This window comes from Camellia sinensis, chromosome 8 (genome assembly GCF_055761805.1).
Source record: "Camellia sinensis isolate YWXY chromosome 8, ASM5576180v1, whole genome shotgun sequence".
NCBI classification, from domain to species: Eukaryota; Viridiplantae; Streptophyta; class Magnoliopsida; order Ericales; family Theaceae; genus Camellia; species Camellia sinensis.
The window spans coordinates 25,792,572-25,811,103 of NC_138968.1; the positions used below are offsets into that span (position 1 = coordinate 25,792,572).

The following is an 18,532-nucleotide window of genomic DNA, read 5'->3' on the forward strand; positions in this document are numbered from 1 at the left end:
CAATGTATTGTTGTTCGAGACTTATGTTTGTACTACTTATGTATTTTTGTGGGAGACTTATGTGTTTTTTCCTCAAGATTTTATGAATTACATTATCAGCTTCTAACCCAAAAGAAAGACAACAGAAAAAAAAAACAATATTATTTAAATGAAAATGGCTTTAGTAAAGCCAAAACCAATTTCTGAATAACACATTCTAACCCAAAATAAAAAGAAGAGAAAAAAATAAAAAATAACAAAGTTTACATGAAAACGGCTTTGATAAAGCGAGAAGAAATTTATGAATTACATTATCAGTTTCTAACCCAAAACAAAGACAACAGAAAAAAAATATATATTATTTACATAAAAACGCTTTAGTAAAGTCAAAACAAAATTCTGAATAACACGTTCTAACCCAAAACAAAGGCAAGAGAAAAAAATAAAAAATAAAAAACTTTACATGAAAATGGCTTTAGTAAAGTGCAAAAAAAATTTTGAATTACAAAATAAAGACAAAAGAAAAAATATATATATTTAAATGAAAACAGATTTATTAAAGCCCAAACAAAGTACTGAATAACACCTTCTAACGCAAAACAAAGAAATAATAATTAAAAAAAAAATTGACATCAAAACGGCTTTACTAAAGCTCAAAAAATTTATCAATTACATTATTACCTTCTAACCCAAAATAAACACAAGGAAAAACAAAAGAAATTTACTTTAGTCAAACAAAATAAAAAAAAAATGCTGAATTACACATTTTAACCCAAAATAAAGACAAAAGGAAAGAAAAAAAAATTAATATGAGAACGGTTTTAGTAAAAGAATTTTAACCAAAAAAATTATTCTGAAATATATTATCACCAAAACAATGACAACATAAACAAAAGAACGAAAATTTTTTCTTTAAAGTTCAGTAAAATTGAAATTAAAAAAAAAATTACGCTAAAAGCACGGTTCATAAAAAAATTTGGCAAAAAATCGTGGTTCTAAAGAGTGAGGTGAAATTTTTTTTTCATAAAACGTGGGTTTTGATGAACTCGTGGTTACAAAGAGCGAGTTCATTAGAAATTTTTTTTTGATAAACTCGTGCTTACAAACAGCGAGTTCACCTTTCTGATAAACTCGTGTTTTGAAAAAGCGATTTCAACATGAAATTGTGCTTGTAAAAAGCGAGTTCAAAGGAAAGAAATTGAATCAAACTCGCGTTTTCTAACAGCGAGTTCTTAATCAAACTCGCTTTTCCTAACAGCGAGTTTCAACTTTTGCAGGTTTCAGGCGACGGGGGTGGAAAAGTGTTGAACTCGCGATTGTGAATTGCGAGTTAGCTCATTTTGAAAAATCTTTCAAAACTAGGCTTAATTTGAGAATTCCCTTTTTATTTTAGCTTATTTAAGGAAATGACCCCATTAATTGAGATTGTCTTCTAAAATTATGATATAAAAGTAATAAATTTCGTATTTTGAACCAATAATTTTTAATTTACAACATTACCTGAGGCTGCGGTCATGACTTTGAAATAAGGTTGTGCATGTGTCGACGAGTTAGTCAAACAATGTTGACTTGGGCCACCTCGGTTTGCTACCAACCTTCCTTCCCTTGTCTTTTAGGCCACGTTTGAAACGAAGATTGGGACTAAAATTGGGAGCTTCTATTTAATCATCCCTCTTTCCCTCTTTGTATATATTTCATAAAAATTATTTTTATTATCAATTTTTTTTCAAATAATATTATTATTATGGACATCAAATAAACACATTCAAAAGTTAAATGTTAAAAAATGATAAAAATTCCCAAATCTGCTTTCGAATCAATTTTTTATTTTCGAAAAGCTACTTCCAAACTAATTGTTTATTTTCGAAATGCTACTTCCAAATCAATTATTTATATAAAAAGATGTGCATAGAGTGTAATGGGTGTGTGCAAATAGAAGCTCCCACTAAAATTATTATATAAGATAAAATAAGTTACTTTAATTAAAGATAATAAAATTTTATATTTAATTTATAATTATTTTATTTTTAAAAAAAAATAAAAAATTTATTCTAAATAAAACTTTTAACCCTAAACTAAAATAATTAAAAAATCAAAAAACAAAAAAATCCACTCACATTCTAAACCAACCCTTAGAAATTTTAGACCATGATTTGAAAGAACTAAATATTTTTTTTTTTAAAAGATAACTTTTAAATATGAAAATAATATTACAGCAAAGTTGTGAAAATATGATTTCACCTTTGATACTTTCAAAATTTCAAGAGCCCCACAATATTATAAAAGTAATTAGGGGTGAGCATGGTTTAGATTGGTCGAGATTTAAATAAAAATAAGACTAATTCGTTATCTATAGTTCTTAAAAAATTAAAATCAATCCAATCTATTTAAATCATGGAACCAATCCATTTAAACATGAATTCGATCAGTTTAGGATCACAGATTCACATAATTAAATAACAAAAATATATATATATATATATATAACATTTTAATTTCATAAAAAACATAAATATAGCATCATATTAGTTCCAAAATAACAACATGTATTCACCCAAAAAAGTTTCAAAATAGCAACATGTATTTCCATAATAGTGATATACTGTCTAGAATTTAAATAATCATAAGAAAACTAGTTCTACATAAGTATTTAGACCATTACAAATTAAAACTAAAAACTAACGAATAAAAACAATAGAAGAAGATACTATGCAAGTTTAGGTTTTACATGAAATAAGAGAAGATACTATGTGAGAGGATGTAAAATATAAATATAAGCTATTTGTATACGGTCTGAATCGGTTCCAATCCAGAACCGTAGAGTTCAATCTTGAACCAATCTGTAGAATACAGATTTTTAATTTTTCAATCCGAAACCGAACTACAGATTCAAAAAATCAATCTAAACCTACCGAATTAGATTGGACCGGATCGAATTATGAATTTTACGGATTTCATGCTCACTCCTAAAAGTAATCTAATAATTTGTCACAAAAAAAAAATAAAAGAAAATAAAAAGACATACCAAAAAATAATGCAAAAAACTAATCATTGCACCCCTAACATACATGTCAAGAGGATTTCGAGTCTGGATCCTCTCCAGCCAAACCCTCCAGCCTTCTCTCCTGTCAAGGGTCAGGATTTGGCCACATCACCAGGGTCAAAACCTGCGGCTCAGATCAAGCTTCCTATAAAAAAAAAAAAAATTGACACAGAACCAGAACTTCTCTCCCTTGATTGTATGAACACAGATTTTTGAGTACCCATTTGATCATTTGGATTTATGGGTCTGGTTCATCTCCCCAAAAATCCCATCTGGGTACTCTTTTTTTTGCTCAAATACTGCAATTGTAAGTTCTCTTTGCTCTGTTTTCTCTACTTCCTGCAATATTTTTTCTCTCCATTATTAGATGGTAATTCTTGTTGATAAATGGTGTTTGATTTGATTTCAGAGATGGGGTTTGAAGGGTCCAGGGATGTACACAAGCGTTCTAAGAGGTAGCCATGAGATTTGTTGTTCTGATATTTCTTTATTCAGTTTTTGGTATTTTGGAGCTGATGGGTTTCATCATTTATTGCCTCTTTTCAATTTTTTTATGTCGTTTTCCCTATTTTCATTGGATCATTGATTGAAAGAATTTTTTTGGTATTTTTATTTCCAAAATAATTAGTGAAAAGTTAAGGAGTCCTGAGCTTCGAAGAGGGAGGAGAGAAACAGTGAAAGGGAGAGAAGTTCTGGTTCTGTGTTGAATCAAAAACCATTCAAATTTTTTTTTTTTTTTTTAAACAAAGTTTGATCTGAGCCGCAGGTTTTGACCCTGGTGACGTGGCCAAATCCTGGCCCTTGACAGGAGGAAAGGCTGGAGGGTTTGGCTGGAGAGGATCCGGACTCAACACCTCTGCCATTTTTTTTTTAGCAAACACTTTAATTAGTGTTTTATTGAAAATTGCCTTTTAGCAACAAACATTTTAGGAGTTATTTGGGGTGTCTTAAATAAGTGTATTTTTGTCTTTTTGGACTAAAAAATTGAGGAAGAAAATATAGATGTTTGGGTTAACTTTTTAACTTTTTATAAAAAAATGTGTAATAAAAAATTATAAAAATTGATTTGTAAGAGAAAATTAGGATTAGAAGTTGTGCAGCCATAATTGTTGACTTTTGGTAAATAGTGTTAACTTTTTAACTTTCTGAGTCTTTTTAACTTTTTAACTTTTTCTAAACATACCAAACTTGACCTTAAAAAGTACTTTGAAAACGCAACTAACACACCTTGAAACACTTTAATGATCTTATTACGTAATCAACATAGGTTGAAAAGGAGTCGAACCGCTTTTATGTTCAAATTTATTTATTTAGAATTAATCGAGTTCAAATAATTGAGCTTGAGTTTGACTCATCAAATATTTGATAAATTTGAGCACGCTTAGTTATGTAAATGAGCTGAGCTCAAACTCGAACTTGAAAAAACAATTAAACTTAAATTAATTTACCTATTAAGATAAAATAAAATAAAAAAATTATGAATAAAATATACAAAAATACTTATTGATGATACAGTCCGTCCCGGGTGGATGGGTCAGGCTGGCCCAGGTTCTTCAGGTTCCGGCTTCGGGTGATGATTCCGTCAAATGACCTGCAAGCAAGTCCAAAGGGGAACGGGACAGTCCCCCAGTGAACCCTCCGGCGAGAGAATTAGTAGAGGAAAACAGGAAAATGTAGGGAAGAATATGGAGAGATAAAAAGCTTAACCTTTTTCTTGTGCTTCTCTTGTTGCTTATATCCTTTGGTAATCATTTCACTGTCCCTTGTGACGTGTCCCCTTTCCGCCGAAAGCCTTTGTCGTAGCATACCTTGTTCAGGGTGAGGGGGCTCTGTTCCGACGGGGAGGTGTTGTCGTAATAAATACTGTGATGGGCTGCATTAATGGTGATGTGCTGTGACAATAACTTTGCAGATCTTTGTCTGCTGATGTGGCCTGTGTCTCATCTGTCATGTGTCCGAATGCCCTTGGCCCTCCACGTCCAGGTGGCCTCCAGTTGTCCTGGGCTTTGCCAACCAAGTTATGCTATGGGTCCAAAGCGATGGGTTCGGGGTGGTTTGCCGTGGGCTGTATGCCTCGTGGGCCTGTCCATGTCAGTAGTCCCTCATTTCCGAGTGCAGCTTTAGTCCAACGAAGGGAATAGTAATAAGGAAGAGAAGTTCGAACCGAATGGAGAGGTCTACGGGAAGCCGTGCCGATCGCCAGGGTGATTGAATCGGGAGAAGCTGACCGTGAGGGTGGCCGAGCGGGAGGCGTCGGCCGAGAGGTGTGCCGACTGCAAGGGTGGCCGAGTGAGAGGGGTCGACCAAGAGGCGTGCCGACCGCGAGGGTGGCCGAGTGAGAGGGGTCGACCGAGAGGTGCCAACCGCGAGGGTGGCCGAGTGAGAGGGGTCGGTCGTGGGGCTTGCCGACCAGGACGGCGCGGGGCTCGAAAAGAGAGGGGGTAGGTGGGGCCATGTGATGATTTGAAATGGAAAGGACAGGGAAAGGGGAGGGGACAGTGCATCGTGGCCATACACGTGGTAATATCGTGGGGGAAGTGAAGCGTTGGAGCAGAAATGAAACGATAGGTCACGAGTGGGGTTTTGAAAAGGCGACTTTGGCGGTTGATTTGAAAGGTTTTGAAACGGGCGAAAATTAATGCGGATCCATGGAATACGGGTAAACCGTGGGTTGTTGGTATAATTCGTTTCAACTACCAGTGTACAAAAATCCAAAATATCCAAGTGTTAATTCCTTCACTGCATACGACATACCTGTGTAGCATTTTCTGAACTTCCTCGTTCCTGCGTCAGAAGTGAGTTGCAAGCAAACCTTAGAAATGGTACAAGAAGAAGGAGTTAATGTGAGGGTGGACCCGTTGGGGGATGATGATGGGGAGGAGTTAGCAGCGCAATACAGGACGGAGGCACGGATGGTAGGGGCGGGGGTGGGTGAGACGGTGGGAGAATCGCAGGCGTCGACCCTAATATTGGCCCCAAAGCCACTAAGCCAAGTGGAGCCAGAGCAGTGGCACACTAAGGCAGACAAATCCACACTCACGGTGGCGGATTTGGAGGTGATTAGGGAGCGGTACCAGATTCCGGCGGAGGTAGAGTTACTGCTGCCAACATCAGGGGAAAGGCCGTCTACTGCGAGGCCAGGGGAGTTTTCCCTGTACGAGGAGGCGCTAAAAGGGGGGCTGAGGTTGCCACTGCCTCAAGTGGTGGTTGACGTACTGAATCGCCTGGAGGTAGCGCCGGGGCAATTGATGCCCAATGCCTAGAAGATTCTGCTGGCCTGTGCGAGTGCGTGGCCTAAGGCGAATGGGGGGGAGGCCATGACGGTAGACGAGTTCTTTTCGTGTTACAAGGCGTCGGGGCAGCAAGAAACTTGGGTCACCTTACAGGCGGTGATGGGGAGGGGATTGATGGCGGGGCTGCCCACGTTGATCAAAGGGTGGCGGCCACGGTGGTTCTACGTGACTGTTAATGGGGGGATGGGGGTGCGCACCATCTGGAAGGTGCCGACCAGGTCGATGGAGTCAAGACTGGGAGCGATGGCGGAAGAGAGGGTGAAGCGGGTGAAGGAGTGGAGAGAGAGAGAGAAGGCCAGATGGGGACGAGCTTGTACAACCGTCTGCACTGTTTGAGGCGGGGCTGGGACCGCAGCTGAAAGGCGGAGACCTCGGCCGGGCGGAATTGGAGGCGAGGAGAAAAGCTCAGGAGATAGAGGATCGGGCCATTCTGGCAAAGGCCGCGAAGTTCACGGAGGCGCAGAGGGACCGTCCGCCTCAACCGATCGCGCGGGAGAGAATCCGACCGCGCCCAAGGCCGTTGGGTGAAAAAGACTTAAGCAGTTTTGAGCCGCGGCGGCCGCCTCTAGACCCTGTAAAGGAAAAGGCTAGAAAGGTGGTGGAGGCTCTAAAAAAGAAGAAGAAGAAGAAGAGTGCCCCAGAGGAAGCAGCAGATGCGTCTGGGGCCAAGAGGGCTAAGGCGGCCCCAACTAAGGTGGAGGTCCCCGTGGCCAAGGACGCCCCAGAGGTGGTGGAGATCATCCCAACGGTGGAGGTTGTGAAGATTGCTCCATCAGTGCAAGTAGAGGCTGGGTCGACTAAGGCAGTGCCGAGCGGAATGGAACAGGTCCAGAAGAGGCCTGACCCCCAGGAAGGAGGGGTTCGTCTGGCTACGGCGATCTATCATGCGCGCGCGGTAGCTGGAAGGTTGGAGGAAGAAGAAGGCCCAGCCAGGGCGGGGGCAGACCGCCTGGTGAAGATTGTGGAGGAGACGGCTCTGCGCGCGGCATCAGGGTATAACGAGGCCGACCTGCTGAGGGGGTTATGCTCCGCCCAAATGGAGGTAACTACCTTGGCAGGGGCCCTCCTTAGGAAGGCGGGGGCTGCCAAGTTGAAGGCTGAGGAGGCCAGGGTCCAGTTGGCCAAATTGAGGAAGGACAGTGCCGACTGGAAGACTGCCCATGCCGATCTGCCAGCAGTTAAGTTGGAGCTCGAGGACACACGCCGTAAGGTCGTGTCGCTCGAGTTCCAACTGACTGGTGAACAGAAAAAGTTGGAAGAGTCTGAGAGGGCCTGCGCCGTGGCAGTCGAGCGGCATGAAGAGGCCATGACCAGCAATGAAGAGCTGGTCAGGCAAAAGGATGAAGCGGATTCCAGAATTGGAGATTTGTTGAAGGAGTTGGGGGAGGAGCGCGCCAGAGCAGAGGAAGAGAAGGGGAGGCTTCTAAGGGCGTGGGAGATAGAGAAGGCGAAGGCGGTGGCGGAGGTGGAGAGTCTGAAGAAAGGGGTGGAGGAGGAGAGGGCGACGGCGGCGACTGAAAGGGGGGCCCTGCAAAGAGAGCTGGACAAGGAGAGGGCGAAGGCGGCGTCTGAAAAGGCGGCCTACCCTGATCTGTGCGTCGCAGCAGTGGAGCAATATAAGGGGTCCTCCGAATTTCAGATGGTGGTGGACGCCGCTGTCGCCAGGAGTCTAGCTGGTCAAGAGTCGGGGGGGTGGGCCCATCAAGGAAGACTGCTGGAGGTAGGACAGAGACAGAGGTGATTGAAAGCTTCCAGTAGTCAGATTTCTATAAGCATGAAATGGCCGAGTTCTGGGACAGCGGTTGGAAAATGTTCAAGCGCAGAGCTGAAGAGTTGTTCCCACACTTGGACCTTAGTAGTGTGACGATAGGGGAAGATGATGTGGCCCAGACCCCCCTGGGCGAAGGTATTGAAGAAGAGGATCTGGCATCTAGCGAGGAGGAATAACCAAGGGGAAGGAAAGCTGGGCGTGCTCTATGTTTTGTTTTTTTTTTTTTTTTTTTTTTTGAACTTGTGAACACATTGTAAAGGAGTGAATGAATGAATGAACGTATGAAGAATTTACTTGTAATGAATTTGTGTACAAAGATTATTTGGCTTATGTTGCCAGAATGAATGAAGTGTTATGATAAAAACTGGTCGTAAAGATTGGGTCAATAAAAATATCGTGTAAAATGAAAGTTAAAAGTTCCTCCCTGCGGAGTGCGATTGGAGTTGTATGAAAATTGAAAGGATAATTCAAAAATTGGAGTAAGAGGCAGGTTGCAAATTGTAACTAAATAGTTGGCGAATAATCTGATTAGTGAATGAAATACGTGAGAGTACGTGAGGAATTTAACTAGGAAAAAACGCGGTCCTGGAACTGTGAAGAAACTTCATAATGTGACTAAGTGTTGAAAATGTGGTTCTGCTAGGCTTTGAAGTGCTCGGTCTGGCCGAGGCTTCTGAAGTGCTCGGTCTGGCCGAGGCTTTGAAATGCTCGGTCTGGTCGAGGCTTTTGAAGTGCTCTGTCTGGCTGAGGCTTTTGAAGTGCTCGGTCTGGCCGAGGCTTTTGAAGTGCTCGGTCTGGCCGAGGCTTTTGAAGTGCTCAGTCTGGCCGAGGCTTTTGAAGTGCTCGGTCTGGCCGAGGATTTCGAAGTGCTCGGTCTGGCCGAGGCTTTTGAAGTGCTCAGTCTGGCCGAGGCTTTTGAAATGCTCGGTCTGGCCGAGGCTTTCGAAGTGCTCAGTCTGGCTGAGGCTTTTGAAGTGCTCGGTCTGGCCGAGGCTTTGAAGTGCTCAGTCTGGCCGAGGCTTTTGAAGTGCTCGGTCTGGCCGAGGCTTTGAAGTGCTCGGTCTGGCCGAGGCTTTTGAAGTGCTTAGTCTGGCCGAGGCTTTTGAAGTGCTCGGTCTGGCCGAGGCTTTCGAAGTGCTCGGTCTGGCCGAGGCTTTGGAATGCTGCAAGTGAAAAAGTTATGGGAGCAACATAGAGACAGTTGAATTATGAAAGTCTAAGTCACCAGTCGTGGTTTGCATTATGTATAAAAGGGGAATACAATATGGACAATACAGAAATACGAATTTATTGATAGTAACGCTTCAAATGTTCCGCATTCCAGGGATGAGGCAGGTCTCGGCCTTCTATGTCTTGAAGTCGGTAAGTGCCTGGTCGTGGTCGGGCTTTCACAACGTAGGGCCCCTCCCATTTGGCTGCTAGTTTGCCCTTGGTTGGATTCTTTGTGGCAGGAGTCACTTCTCGTAAGACAAGGTCCCCCACGGAGAACTCTCGTGGTCGAACTCGGCGGTTGTAGTGTGTTCTCATTTTCTGCTGGTACGAAGTCAATCTGACAGCAGCGGTCTCTCTGAGCTCTTCGACGAGGTCCAAGTCTGTTCGATGGAGTTCTTCGGCTGCGGCCAGATCCGGATGTAAGATCCTGGGAGTGGGCAAACCGACTTCTACCGGGATAACCGCCTCAGCGCCGTATGTTAAGCGAAAAGGGGTTTCACCAGTGGGAGTGCGAGCAGTGGTTCGGTAAGCCCAGAGTACATTTGGTAGTTCCTCAGCCCAAAGGCCTTTAGCAGCTTCAAGCTTGGTTTTGATGATTTTCAGAAGGGAACGGTTGGTGACCTCAACTTGGCCATTTGCTTGGGGGTGACCGGGGGAGGAGAAGCACGGTTGGATCTGGAGATCTGCACAAAATTTTCTGTACTTCGCGTTATCGAATTGTTTGCCATTGTCAGAGATGATGGCTTGAGGGATGCCAAATCGGCAAATGATCGATTGCCAGATAAACCTGGTGGTGTTCCGCTCGGTGATTGTGGCAAGGGGTTCAGCCTCGACCCACTTGGTGAAGTAATCAATAGCAACAATCGCGAACTTGGTCTGACCTCGACCGGTGGGAAGTGGACCAACCAGGTCGATCCCCCACTTGGCAAACGGATAAGGGATGCAGAGTGTGATTAACTCTGTAGGAGGAGCATGAGGGATGTTGGCGAAGCGTTGACATTTATCGCATTTGAGCACGAAGTCGGTCGCATCCTGATTAAGGGTTGGCCAAAAGTACCCAGTACGGAGTATCTTCTGGGCAAGGGACCTGCCACCTGAGTGATTACCACAAATTCCCTCGTGGATCTCCTGCATTACATAAGTTGCTTGCGCTGGATTGAGGCACCGTAGATATGGCCGGGAGAAACCGCGCTTGTACAATATACCGTCGACAATGACGTAATTGGATGCTCGGGATCGGACTTTGGCAGCCTGCTGCTGGTCATCTGGGAGTGCTCCTGTGGTCAGGAATAGGAGAATGTCGAATGCCCAAGGGATGGGTTCGCTCTGGATGTATTGTACAGCTTGCAGATCGGGTGAAATGGCTGGGTGGTGTAGATATTCGACGCGGACATCATGGCTGAGAGTAGGATGGTCAGCAAAGGCCAACTGAGCCATCTCATCTGCTTTGGACTTTTCTGCCCGAGGAATTTGCCTGATGTGGAAGGTATTGAAGAGGCGAGTAAGGGGGAGTGCCAGGTCCCTGTAAGCTCGCATCGTGTCATCCTTGGCGTCAAAGTCTCCCGTCATCTGGCCGACGACGAGTTGGGAGTCACTGAATACTCGGAGGTGGCTGACCCCTATGTCCCTGGCAAGGTGGAGCCCTGCTATTAATGCCTCGTACTCAGCTTCATTGTTGCTTGCTTCAAACAAGAAACGGAGGGCACATTTGAAGTAGCCGCCCTTAGGGGAGGTGAGGATGAGGCCGGCACCACTTCCTTCTCTTCGGGACGAACCGTCGACGTTAAGGGTCCAAGAATGAGGATCCTCTGGCTCTGTTGGAGCTGGTAGGGGCGGAGGTGTAGTGGTTGGGGTTGGCCTGGTGAACTCCATGATGAAGTCAGCTACAGCTTGCCCCTTGATTGCTGTCTGAGGGCGGTAAGAAATGTCAAACTGGCTGAGTTCTACGGACCACTGCATCAGTCTACCCGAGAGTTCTGGTTGCTGCATGACTTTCTTTAGGGGCTGGTCGGTGAGGACCACTATGGAGTGGGCTTGGAAGTATGGGCGGAGTCGTCTAGAGGCAATGACCAAGGCCAGGGACAGTTTTTCCAGCAAGGGGTAGTTCTGCTCCGCGCCCCTGAGAGCTCGGCTAATGTAATAGACCGGTCGTTGGATTGAGCCATCTTCTCGGAGGAGAGCTGCACTGATTGCGGTTCCTGATACTGCTAAGTAGAGAAAGAGGGGTTCGCCTGTGATTGCTTGGGAGAGAAGGGGGGGTTGGCCATGCATTGCTTTAACTGTTAGAAGGCCACCTCGGATTCAGCTGTCCATTCAAAAGTCTGCCGAAGAACTTTGAAGAAGGGCAAGCACTTATCTGTCGCACGGGAGATGAAGCGGTTGAGGGCCGCCACTTCGCCGGTGAGTCTCTGAACCTCTTTGACCGTCCTAGGCGACTGCATCTCAACCAAAGCCTTGATCTTCTCAGGGTTAGCTTCGATGCCGCGCTGACTGACCATAAAGCCCAAAAATTTGCCAGACCCTACGCCAAAGGCGCACTTTTCTGGGTTGAGCTTCATCTAGTACTTGCGCAAGGTGGCAAAGGTCTCACGTAAATCAGTAAGGTGATCGGAGGAGTATTTGCTTTTTGACTAGCATATTGTCGACGTAGACTTCCATATTCCGACCTATTTGGTGATAGAAGACGGCGTTAACCAACCGCTGATAAGTGGCCCCAGCATTCTTCAATCCGAACGGCATTACACAGTAGTGGTAGGTACCTCGGTCGGTAATAAAGGATGTGTGCTCCTGGTCAGATGTGTGCATCAGGATTTGGTTGTACCCTGAGAAGGCATCCATGAAGCTGAGCATTTGATGACCAGCCGTGGCGTCGACCAGCAGATCTATGCGGGGAAAGGGGTAGCTGTCTTTGGGACAAGCTCGGTTCAAGTCAGAGTAGTCGACACAGAGCCGCCATTTGCCATTGTGTTTGCGGACGAGGACCACATTGGACAACCACCTAGGATAGTCCACATTTTTGATGAATTGGGCCTCGAGGAGTTTGTCAACTTCGGCGGCTATAAGGGTGTTGCGCTCCGGATGGAAAATGCGTTGCTTCTGGCGGTGGGGTCGAAAGTGGGGTTCGATGCTGAGGCGATGGGTTATGAAGGAGGGGTCGATGCCTGGCATGTCAGAATGGGTCCAGGCGAATACATCTCTGTGCTCGGTCAGGAGAGCAGTAAGGTCGGCCTTGGCTCGGGCAGGTAATTGGCTGCCAATCTTGGCGGTTCTGATTGGGTTGGTGGGATCAATGTTAACTTCAATAAGTTCCTCTACAGGTTCACCTCTGACCAGCTCGTCCTCATCTCGGACGTCAAGCCCTTCGATGATCATGGCCTCTTTTAGCTTGACTTCCTTGAGTGAGGCAACATAACACTCCCTGGCCACGGTCTGCTCTCCTTTGACAGTGCCGACACCGAGATCGGTAGGAAATTTGATGGCAAGATGATATGTAGACGTGATGGCTTGGAAGGCGTTGAGGGCTGTGCGGCCGAGGATGATGTTGTAAGCAGAGGGGCAGTCGACCACAAGGAAGGTGAGCAACTTAGTGGTCTGCCGCGGGTGCTCGCCAATGGTGATAGGTAGATCGATGGAGGTAACGCGGTCGCCGGTGAAGCCGACCAGAGGGGTTTGGAGAGGAGACAAGCTCTCTTCCCCAATCTTGAGCTGGCGGAAGCAATTAAGGAAGATAATGTCTGAAGAGCTGCCATTGTCTACGAGGACTCGTCTGACTTTGTAGTTGGAGAGGATGGCGGAAATGACAAGGGGGTCATCATGTGGGTAACGGACTCTTGCACAGTCGGTGTCGGTGAAGGTGATGGGTTCGATCCATTGTTTTGACTGTTTGGGAGGTTGGTCCACCGTCGCCACCGCTTTGTCTGAGCCCTGCCTGTTTTTTCTGAGTTCTGCCTTCTGAGCCGAGCGGGATGGTCCCCCGCAAGCAAGGCCGCCTAAGATAACTCGGATTTCTCCGACTGGTGGAGGGGGATTACCAGGAGGCCGAGGCTGTGGTGGTGGGCGATCGTGGCCTTGGTTAAGTGGGCCTTGGTTAGGTGGGCCTTGGTTGCGGGGTGGTGTTTGTCGGTGATTGTTCCTGGTGAGGTCAGTTCTTTGTCTCTGTGGAGGGCGATTATCTGTGAATCGGCTAAGGCGGCCCTGGCGTATGAAGGTCTCAATCTGATCTTTGAGGTTAATACACTCGTCGGTGGTATGACCATGGTCTTGGTGGAAGCAGCAGTATTTGGACTGATCTTTTCGAGTGGAAGGGTTTCGTGAAGGTAGGGGCCACTTGAGGGGGTAGTCCCGTTGGATCTGATTGAGGACGTGCTCCATAGGGGAGTTGAGAGGTGTGTATCGCTCAAACCGACCGGGCGGTCTGGTCGAGGTCGTCCGGTCGGCACGGGGGGGTCGGTCATTATAGTGGGGTGTTTGGCTATTATACTGGGCGGCTCTTGGTTCGGAGTCTTTCCTCTTGTCTCTAGGGGTCGGATTTTTAGGGGTGGGCTCTTGTCGAGCGGCCAGAGAATCTTCAGCATTCATGTACTTCTGGGCTTTGGATAGGAGGGCTGCCATGGTGGTTGGAGGGTTTTTGGAGAGAGAGAAAAGGAAATTCGACGACCGCAGGCCGGCCATGAAGGCGGTGAGGATGACCTTGTCGTCATTCTCCGCTACTTGAAGGGCCTCGGTGTTGAAGCGGGTGACGAAGCTGCGGAGCGACTCCCCCTCGGTCTGACGAATGTTGAGGAGTTGGGTGGCTGGGCGTCTCTGACGCTGGGCCCCGATGAAGTGGCTCAGGAAAGAGTCACTGAGATGTTGGAAGGTGGAGACGGAGTCCGCCGGTAACTGGCTAAACCACAATCGAGTTGATCCCTTTAGTGTCACTGGAAAGGCTCGACACATGATCTCGTCAGGGAAAGCATGGAGGATCATGAGGGTGCGGTAGGTTTCCAGATGGTTGACGGGTCTGTTGTGCCATCAAATGAGTCAATGGTAGGCATTTTGAACTTGGCGGGCAACGGTTTGTCGCGGATGGAGGCAACAAAAGGCGAGTGGGCGGTGGTTGAGGGCTTGTGTTGGATGTTCTAGATGACCCCTTGTAGTTGGAGTTTCATAGCTCGGAGTTTCGCGTCCCAGAGGGGAATGTTGTCTCCATGGTCGGTAAATGGGGGCTGGACGCTGCTGGCTTCCCCCTCAGGGGGTAGTGGCACGACCGGCGGGCGTGGAGACGGAGGTGGTAGGCTCATATGTGGAGGAGGAGGGGGTCGTAAACCTTCTGGGTTGGGGGGAAGGGATGGTGGAGCCGTGTGGTTCGGGGTTCTTTCTTGGTTTGGTGGAATGTCTGGGGGTGGAGCAGGGAGGTTTCTTTGGAGCAAAGCATTGATCAGGGCCTGGTTTTGCTCGGCCATGCGGTTAATACTGTTGGTAAGCTCGATGATGTACTGTGGTGGGTTGTTTGGATGGGAAGGGTCTGTTTGATGATCGGTGGCATTATGGTGGGAGGCCATGGACCTAGTCGTGACCATGCACCTGGACGGGTGAGAGGAAAAAGATGATAGTGAGAAAGGAGGGCTCCGACGATAGCGAACACAACTAGCGCGCGAATAAACCACCAACTTCCCACAAACGGCGCCAACTGATGATACAGTCCGTCCCGGGTGGATGGGTCAGGCTGGCCCAGGTTCTTCAGGTTCCGGCTTCGGGTGGTGATTCCGTCAAATGACCTGCAAACAAGTCCAAAGGGGAACGGGGCAGTCCCCCAGTGAACCCTCCGGCGAGAGAATTAGTAGAGGAAAACAGGAAAATGTAGGGAAGAAGATGGAGAGATAAAAAGCTTAACCTTTTTCTTGTGCTTCTCTTGTTGCTTATATCCTTTGGTAATCATTTCACTGTCCCTTGTGACGTGCCCCCTTTCTGCCGAAAGCCTGTGCCGTAGCTTACCTTGTTCAGGGTGAGGGGGCTCTGTTCCGACGGGGAGGTGTTGTCGTAATAAATGCTGTGATGGGCTGCATTAATGGTGATGTGTTGTGGCAATAACTCTGCAGATCTTTGTCTGCTGATGTGGCCTGTGTCTCATCTGTCATGTGTCTGAATGCCCTTGGCGCTCCACGTCCAGGTGGCCTCCAGCTGTCCTGGGCTTTGCCAACCAAGTTATGCTATGGGTCCAAAGCGATGGGTTCGGGGTGGTTTGCCGTGGGCTGTATGCCTCGTGGGCCTGTCCATGTCACTTATATTAATAATAAATTTCATCAATCAAAATGTAAATTAACACAAACGTCAAACACAACTAGAAAAATAAAATAAATTATTAAAAATTTATTTGATATATTATTATAAGGGGCAAATTACAAACACCCTCCTCGAGGTTTGGTGAAAATACAGATTCCTCCTTGAGGTTTGAGAAATTACATCTTGCCCCCTGAGGTTTATATTTTCATAACAAATTGCCCCCTGAAGTTTTTATTTTCATACAGATTCCCCCCTAATTTGTCATGCAAATTTGACCTTCAGGGGGCAATTTGTAATTTCGCAAACCTCAGGAGGGAATCTGTATTTTCACCAAACCTCGAGGGAGATGTTTGTAATTTGCCCTATTATAAGTAAATATTTATTTATTTTCTTCATGTTCACAAGTCTTATCGAGTCGAATTTGTGACTACTCGAACTTGGCTCAATTAATAAACGAACTTAAAGCCAAACTTGAGGTCGTTCATTTAGCAAACAAATCGAACTTAAATGAATTTTCAAGAAGCCAAATTCAAGTTGTTCATGAATAGTTCGACTCATTTACATTCCTAATCAAGCATATAACTACAATGTACTTTCTATCCACCTCTTCCACCCTTTTAAAAAAATAAATTCTATTCATACATAAATTCATACAAAAAAACGTAATAAGAATAATGTAACATTGCTATTATTATAAATAAATTGATTTTTAATAACATTTTATTTTAAAGTGAAAGGTAAGTTACATAATTTTTTTTTGAAATTGACTCTTTTTAGTGATTTTTAATTTTTTACAAAAATATATGAAGAAAATTAACTTTTTGTATTAACCTTTGGACTTTTTGGAAGCTACTACCAGCCAAAAGGACGCAACCTGTTGTAAAGTCCAATAGTCATTGTACTGTAGTTCTTGTATTTTAATTTTTAGATAAATTATAAATATATTTTTTGAGATTTATTTAAATTATAAATTATCCTCTATAGTTCTAGAAATTAAATTATGTCCTTTAAGGTATCTAATTTCATAACAATCATAGTTCTCATTTTGATAATCTGAACCATTCCATATGTAGAACTCGTCGAGTATTATATGTCTGTAAAAAATCACGTTGATCGAATATCGATAGTTACGTGATCAAATCAGTTTTGTATATAAAAAAAATGAACGATGAAAAAATAAACAGTTAACAGAAATCTAATCCGATGAAATAGCTATCGATATCTGATCAACGTGATTTTTTATAGGCATATAGTACTCAACGAGTTTTACACATTGAACGGTTTAGATTATCAAAGCAAGACACATGGTTGGCCCTCACGAGCCCAACAACACCCTTCAGTTCGATCACAGATTGTAGGGAAGCCAATCCCTTCTTTTTAGTAGAAAACTAGTGATTGGATTTAATGCAAATAGTGTATAGATACATGGATAAATAAGATAAAATACAGGTTTCAACACAAAAGAATTGACAATATTATTTTTCCACCCCTACAACTAACAAATTACTAATGAAAAATAAACTAAATGTAATGTGAATTAAAACTTATGAGAGCTTCATGTAATTATATTAAATTTGTGGAGCTTAATATGTTCTCTCTAAATCTCAAAGAACATTAGTGTAATTTACCCTAAAGAAAAAGCAAATAAATATAAATTAAATTTTTATCATTTTTGCTTTAAGGAGGGAGTTACAGAGAACCAAAAAAAAAGTGAATTTTTTTTTCTGGGGGGTCACTTTTTGTTTCCCTCTTTTTCAATTCAAGATCTAAACAAACCATAATTTCCTAACAGAGTCTTGGATTTCTTGAAGTGGCCTTTTTTCAATTTCCAATCAAAATTGCACAGGAAAAAAGCCACATTTGGTCCCATATTTTATGTGTGTAATTATACCACCACATTTTGGGCAATATAATAACCATTTTTCTCATCCTTCAATCATCCCAACAGAGCAAAAAGAATGTTGTTTATAATTCAGCCTGCTTTTTGGAGCAATTATAATCACATTATGGTATTAGCAAAAAGAGGAAAAGTTAAAATTAACACATGATGTCTAAGCATGCTGTCATTAGTACCTGAAAAAAAACATGATTTCATGCCAGCTAAACAGTCTGCTTTTCCCAAATTCATTACGGAACAAAATTATTTGCACAAACCTGAGCTAAAGCTGGTCATATACAACTAGATCCAGATTGTAGGAGTCCCACTTGCAGATGATGTATGGTCCAAAGCCCATTATCAACACAGCATTCATATCCTAGAATTACATTTTAGTGCGGTTACCAATTCATTGGAAGTTAGGTTATGTTTGGATGATATGAATGAAAGAAAGAAAAGAATAATAATCCCATTACCACAAATTTTAGAACTAATAATAAGATTCATGTGTCAATGCAATTCAAGTGTTTAATAAAAATAGAAATATTACGAAACTATCTACTTGTTTTACTCTTAAATAGTTCACATTTCCAGAGATGTGAAATTCTCATGAATGAGATTCCCACTCTGGTAATGGCATTCCACCATGGGAGGCTAAATAGGAATCACATTTGTGTCCCATCTTTCAGCTATTCACCTAAACTCAATTGGTGTTAGAGAAGGCTTTTAGCTTTTGTTCTTAAACTTGTGTTTGTAGCAATTAGTCCACTGTATTAGTCTGCAAGGCTTAGTATGGTAGATTATTTAGTCCCATAACCAAAAGGAACCACCCTTGATCTAGACTCTTATACCACTTGTGGTCCCAACTTTCACTAGTTCACATAAAACCAATTGTTGTTAGGGAGAACTTTAGTTTTCCTACTTAAAACTTGTGTTCGTGACGGTTTGTGTCATGACAGTCAGTCCACTATCAATGGTTACTTCATAGAGCTTACTAGGTGTATTTCTTGGCTGCATAACCTAACAACATTCACTTCTTGGATGGGCCCAAACAAAAGAATCAGGAGACCTGAAATAAAATGAGATTCCCATTT

The 18,532-nt window shown here is 44.0% G+C and overlaps 1 protein-coding gene across 1 annotated transcript; it reads right to left on the reverse strand.

Moving 5' to 3' along the window:
- Window positions 1–8,590: 8,590 nt before the first annotated feature.
- Window positions 8,591–10,867, reverse strand: LOC145797640 (uncharacterized). Its single transcript, XM_082885028.1, has 2 exons — window positions 10,405–10,867; window positions 8,591–8,610 (listed from the first exon to the last, which is right to left on the reverse strand). Exons 1-2 carry the CDS (start codon window positions 10,865–10,867, stop codon window positions 8,591–8,593), a joined length of 483 nt encoding a protein of 160 aa, XP_082741154.1.
- Between the last annotated feature and the right edge of the window lie 7,665 nt (window positions 10,868–18,532).

Coding starts and splice junctions, on each gene's coding strand:
- LOC145797640 (XM_082885028.1), bottom strand. CDS start 10,867: ATGACGGGAGACTTTGACGCCAAGGATGACACGATGCGAGCTTACAGG. Junction 8,611..10,404: donor GATCCACGAGGGAATTTGTG/GTAATCACTCAG, acceptor TTCACTAATCAG/ATTATTCGCCAACTATTTAG.